We start from the raw sequence: 6,422 nt of genomic DNA on the forward strand, positions 1-6,422 counted from the left end.
ATAGACTTGCTTAAATTCCCTTGGTCTGATAGATTGCCTCCCGACTTGATAATTATGTGCTTTTAGTTGAAATTAAAAAAAAAAAAAATAGAAAGGAATGGTGAGTAGGCAGAAACGAGAAGCTGAGAGAACTTGCCACGTCTTATCTTCTTGTAAGCCTAGACAGACACCATCCAGTTAATTCTTGCGTTAGGAGGATGATGAAGCTAAAACAGAGTCTCCCAAGAGCCTCGGCCATGGAGGCCCACGCTGTAGTTAAGGCACTTCCCGGGGTTTTCCTGTTTTCATTCCCATCATGAGGAGAACAGTGGAACTTCAATTTCAAACTCTTGAAAAAAACGAGAGCTTTGACCATGTGTTTATTCTTCTGTGTATCTAGCTCCCGAGAGACATCTGCCTTCCAAGGATTGCCTTATGCAGCTTTTCAACCTCCATTTCAAAACATTTCAAACATGGATGCTTAGCCTAGCAGAGATAGCTTCAGAGCAGAGAACTCTCCTGTAACAGGCAGCCTGGGCTGTGGGGCATGCACAGCTTAGGTTTGCTCTGTGAACCAATGATGAGCACTGCCAAAGAGAGCAGCTGCGAGCATGGCGGGCCTGCCTTCCAGGGTTTAACCGGCTTCTGCTTGGTTTGCTTTTTTTTTTTGCAGCTGGACCCATATGATTATGAAATGATTGAAGTTGTCCTGAAAGTTTTAGAACAAGCTAATGAAAAGATAACCAGTGTGAACATCAATCAGGTATGGAAGAAGCTGAAAACTCATCTCTTGCTTGGTTTACTATGATGATATAATTTATAATATATGTTATAATTATTATAAAGTTAAGAATAATGTGCATGTTCTTTGACCTCCCTTTAGATTCTGAACTTAGCTCTAGAGTTCCTAGATATCCTGGAACTCACATTGTAGGCAGGCTGCCCTCAGACACATAGAGATTCGCTTGCCCCTGCCTTTAAAGGCATGTGCCACCATGCCCGGCAATATGTAAAACTTTAATTCTTTAAGAATCTTATACATGGGGCTGGAGAGATGGCTCAGAGGTTAAGACTCTGACTGTTCTTCCAGACGTCCTGAGTTCAATTTCCAGCAACCACATGGTGGCTCACAACCATCTGTAATGGGACCTCTTCTGGTGTGTCTGAAGACAGCTATGATGTATAAGAATCTCATACATGAATACCATGTGTTTTGATCATATTCACCCCCTTACTCCTTCCCTAACTCATTCCTCATATAAACTCCTGGTTTTCATTAATTCATTTTATCATTTTTATTTATTTAAAGATTTTTGCTTTTTCCATTTTTTTTAACAGCTTATTATGAAATTTGTGTAAGCCTGTGTGTTTGTGTGTGAGAGAGGCTGGGTGTGCAGGTACCTAACACACCATGTGGAAGTTAAAGACAGCTTTGTGAAGTCACCTCTTTCCTCTCCACCTTTACATGGGTTTGGGGGTTAAACCCAGGTTGTCAGAGTTGTACAGCAAGCACCTTTACCTGCAGAGCTGCCTGCCCCTTCTCCCTCCCTCCCTCCTCCTCCTCTTCCTCCTTCTTCTTCTTCTTCTTCTCTCTCTCTCTCTCTCTCTCTTTCTTTCTCTCTCTCTCTTCCATTCCTCCCTCCCTCCCTTCCTTCCTTTGTTGTTGTTATTTTCTTTTTTGAGACGGTTTCTCTGTGTAGACCTGGCTGTCCTGGATTTCACTCTGTAGATCACTCAAACTCACAGAGATCCTCCTGCCTTGAATGCTGGAATTAAAGGCCATATTTATGCTTTTCTTTTTTTTTTTTTGAAACAGAATCTTATATAGCCCAGTCTATTTTCACACTCATTGTATAGCCAAGGATGACCTTGAACTTTTTTTTTTTTTAGAATTTATTTCTTTATTTTATGTATAGGAATACACTAGCTGTCTTCAGACACACCAGAAGAGGGCATCAGATCCTATTACAGACGGTTGTGAGCCACCCTGTGGTTGCTGGGAATTGAACTCAGGACCTCTGGAAGAGCAGTCCATGCTCTTAACCACTGAGCCATCTCTCCAGCCCTGATCTTAATTTCTTGATCTTTCATTTCTACCTCACAGTACTGGGGTCACACCATTTGCTACCACACCTGGCTAGTTCCTAGTTCTGTCTACTATGCAGTAGAGGATTTTAGGGTCAGCCTGAGAAACATGATAAAATCCTACCTCAAACTAAGATGAATAATTAAAAATGAAATCTTCTGACTTAAGTGTTTTTGACGTCTGTCCTAAACATTTTGAAGAATTTGTATAGAACTGCCCAAGTCTTATCCTATGAGCAAGACGGCACCCTTGATTCCTCTTAATGTGATATCTGTAATATTCATAGATCATGCTTTAGGAGACAGCAATAGATGAGGGAAAACTAGAAATGGATTTTGATTTGACTGTGTGTGTGTGTGTGTGTGTTCAGGCACACACATGTGCCACCACGTACACGTGGAGACCAGAGTTGGTTTTCTCCTTCCACCACGAGGGTTCTCTGTGTTGGAACTCCAGTTGGCAGCAGGCATGGTGGCAGGTGCCACTGACCCTAGCAGAGACTGTGGAGAATGGGAAATGCATGCGGTGCAGATGTTACAGACACAGCGGCCCTTATAGGTCTCTTGCTCCTTTCCACACAGGCTCTGAATCTTCTGAAACACTTGAAGTCATACAAAAGAATCTCCCCACCAGTGGACCACGAATACCAGTACTCGCTGGAGCACATGATCACTCTGCCGCCCGCTGCTCACACTAGACTGCCCTTTCACCTAATACTGTTTGGCACAGCACAGAACTTCTGGAAAATTCTCTGTACGTTCATTAACTTGTGACGAGTTTCACTAAGTGGCCGACGAATTCTTTTCTCACTTGCATGCCCTTCTGCTTCCCCCTCCAGCCTCAGAGCTCAGCGAAGAGTCACTGCCAACCCTGCTCTTAATCGCGAAGCTCATGAAGGTAATGGGTAGAGCAAGCCGAGGGGGCTCTTTGTATCCCTCCAGTCAAGCCTCAGCCTGGACTGGGGATCTGACACCACTTCCTACCTCACCGTGTCTCTCTCCTCTTTTCTGAAGTTCTCCCTAGATACTCTCTATGTGTCTACCGCCAAACACTTGTTTGAAAAAAACCTGAAGCCAAAGCTCCTGAAGTCAGCACAAGCCAGGTCCTCCACCCTGATGAGCAAGGAAGTGGACAAGCTCATGCAGACGCTGGAGTCGTACCTCCTGTCCATCGTCAACCCTGAGTGGGCCGTTGCCATTGCCATCAGCCTCACCCAGGAAGTCCCAGAAGGTGTGCCCGCCCTCTGCTTTCAGGACTCGGGGTGCTCGCTGACAGCTTTGTTTGGGTTCTATTTCCTTTTTGCAGATAGATCTGGGGAATCTCTCCGGGGTCTTGTACATGCTAGGCAACCGTTCTGCCCTGTGTGTTGTTTCTCACTGCCCACCGGTTAGATGCCAGCCGGAGCTCCCAGTCTATCCCAGGGTTTGAAGAGTTTGTCAGGAGCTGCCCAAGTCTTACTCTATGAGCAACAAGGTAGCTCGGGCACACCCACCGTGACTGCTTTGCAAAGATATCCAAAAGGGCAGCATGGACGGTGTCGTACTCTCTGTCCCCGTATCTGTAGGGACTTCCTAGAGAGAAACATCTAGTCGTGGGCTGGAAGCTGAGGAAGAGTCTCTGTGGCCTTCAGTTTTCATGCTGTAGCCTTCTGTCCCAGTTACCTCCACTTGAATTTCTACGAGTGTTCGCTATTGTTTTAAAGTTCTTGCCGTCTTGGTAACACGTATTGTCTCAGAGGATCCATATCTCCTCATGAACCTCCATCCTTCCAGGCCCCTTCAAGATGTCTAGTTTGAAGTTCTGCCTGTATTTAGCTGAGCGGTGGCTACAAAACATCCCACCTCAGGTGAGTCTGAACAGGAAACTAGAGTGCCTCTTGCTGTTTCCACAAAGCCATGGTTGCTTAGCATCTGTCTCATCACCCCCACCCTTCAGCCCGGTACCCAACAAGGAGAAGGAAGCCCACAGTTGCGGGTGATGCGTGTTTAAGGGTGTAAATAAAGTGGGGCTGGCCTGCAGTCACTAAAGATGGAGTCTGTCTCCCTTGAGAGTTTTACAGTCAGGCTTCTTTTCCGTTTCGACGCTGTTACAGGATGAGACGTGTGAAAAGGCCAAGGCCTTGCAGAAGAAGCTCTGCCTCCAGGTCCGGCTCTCAGGAACAGAAGCCGTGCTCATAGCCCACAAGCTGAACGATCAGGAATATTTAAGAGTGATAGGGAAGCCAGCGCACCTCATCGTGAGCCTCTACGAACATCCCAGCATAAGCGAAAGGCTTTGTACCACATCTGGCAAAGATCATCCCGGTGAGGAGGAGACAGTAGTGTCTGGTCCAGAAAAGGTGCTGTCTTGATTCCCAGTTGTCTTTAGCCAAAAGCTTGAGTTTCCCTGTTGTACGTTTTTATCTTCATTGTCTTAGATATCCATGCAGCCGCTAAAGAAATAGCCGAAGTCAATGAAGTTAATTTGGAAAAAATCTGGGACATGTTGTTGGAGAAATGGCTGTGCCCCTCAACGGTGCCCAGTGAGGTGAGTGAGCAAGCAAGCCAGCACTCACAGCCCGGGTTCTTGCTGAGATAGGAGCTGAGTGTGTTCTACACAAGACAACCCTGCAAAGAAGGACAGAGTAACCTCCCTTCCTCCTTCCCAGACAGCAGCTCTCTGTGTCCCTCACACAGCTTGCATAGTTATCCTAGTACCTCGGCCTGTCGAGTGCCGAGAGCATAGCCTGCCCCGCACAGCTGACTCAGGCTCTAAGATCACCTGTTACCTGGTGACTGTTAGTCAATGAGACTGTTAGTTAATGAGGCAGTTTGTCCTTCCTTTCTGTTACTCTGTAGCTACTGTACCCTCCAGCCCCTGACTTCAGGCACATTCTCACATAAGAAGACTTTTTACTTGGATTCATGTGGTTAACTTTTTACTTTGAGTTAATTTAAAATGAAACAGTAAAGTTTAAGAGCAGTGCGGGAATATTCCTGTACACCTCTATTAGTTATTAATCTCCCTCCATATTTACTTTATTCTCTCTAACTTTTTACTCATTTCTCTACTGGGGAATATACTACATGTGCCATATTCTTGACACTTTAATATTTAAGTGCATATTTCCTAAGAGCGGGGATTTGCTTAACTACTACCATTTTAATTTTAAAAATCAGAAAAATCTCATCAATTGAGAGGTAGAGATGGGAAGGTCATTGCAAGTGTGAGGGCAGCCTTGTCTACCTACAGAAGACCCTGTCCAAAAAGTACAGATTACAGAATTAAACATGGTACAGTGCTTGAGTCTATAGCTTGTCTTAAACTTGTTTGTTTGTCTAGACAGGGTTTCTCTGTGTATCCTTGGCTGTTCTGGAACTCACTATTTAGACAGGCTGGCCTTGCAGTCACACAGATCCTCCTGCCTCTGCCTCCCGAGTGCTGGGATTAAAGGTTTACATCACCAAGCCCATGACCATACCCGGCAACACTGGCTGTGTTGGCTGGTTATTTTTTTTCTAAACTGTCCTTCTGTTTTGGTCTACCTAATATTTTCCTACAATAGAATCTGATTTTTAGCCAGGGATCCTGATGCATGCTTTCAACCTCGGCACCCAGCAGACAAAGGCAGGCTGACTTCTATGAGCTGGAGGCCAGCGTGCTCTGCATAGCAAGTTCCAAGCAAAACCTTGCCTCGAAATAAGTAATCATAGAAATCGAGTCTCATGCTGCACAAATGATATTAGGATATGATATTTTGAAGAATAGGATAGTCTGTTTAGCCTTTATGGGTAGTATTAATTTCCTTGGTGTGTGTGTGTGTGTGTGTGTGTGTGTGTGTGTATAGATGTCAAGGGACAACTCTATCGAGTCAGTTCTATCCTATCTTTACAGGTTATATTGATTTAGATACATATCTTGGTATAGTTGTTCCTTTTTCTAATATATACGGTTCTTCCTTCTGTAGTTACTAGGGGAAATACTTTTGAGAATACAGTATAAAGTTCTCTACAAAATCAGCCTTTATCTTATCTACCCACCCCTCTGTGTTAACAACCACTGATGATTTTTTAAACACGTTTTAGTCATGGTGGCACATTAACAGTTTGGAGGGTATGGGCTGATGGCTTTTAGAAAATGTCATTTTTGCTTTGCTCACATGCTTCTGTGATTTAACAGAGGTTATGGGCTTTAGTCATGCTGTATAGGTGATGTATAGGTGATGAGCAGGTGATGTGTAGCTGATGAGCAGGTGATGTGTAGGTGATGAGCAGGTGATGTGTAGGTGATGAGCAGGTGATGTATAGGTGATGAGCAGGTGATGTGTAGGTGATGAGCAGGTGATGTGTAGGTGACGAGCAGGTGATGTGTAGGTGAC

At 44.8% G+C, this 6,422-nt stretch overlaps 1 protein-coding gene across 1 annotated transcript in view; it reads left to right on the forward strand.

Moving 5' to 3' along the window:
* Positions 1-6,422, forward strand: part of Kntc1 (kinetochore associated 1) — a 72,836-nt gene that overhangs the window by 48,850 nt on the left and 17,564 nt on the right. Inside the window, exons 45-51 of the mRNA XM_021163556.1 lie at positions 653-742; positions 2,647-2,818; positions 2,904-2,962; positions 3,079-3,295; positions 3,838-3,911; positions 4,158-4,368; positions 4,482-4,591. Of these exons, the coding sequence (XP_021019215.1) occupies positions 653-742; positions 2,647-2,818; positions 2,904-2,962; positions 3,079-3,295; positions 3,838-3,911; positions 4,158-4,368; positions 4,482-4,591 (933 nt within the window). The remainder of the gene's footprint in view (positions 1-652; positions 743-2,646; positions 2,819-2,903; positions 2,963-3,078; positions 3,296-3,837; positions 3,912-4,157; positions 4,369-4,481; positions 4,592-6,422) is intronic.

This window comes from Mus caroli, chromosome 5, assembly GCF_900094665.2.
Source record: "Mus caroli chromosome 5, CAROLI_EIJ_v1.1, whole genome shotgun sequence".
NCBI classification, from domain to species: domain Eukaryota; kingdom Metazoa; phylum Chordata; class Mammalia; order Rodentia; family Muridae; genus Mus; species Mus caroli.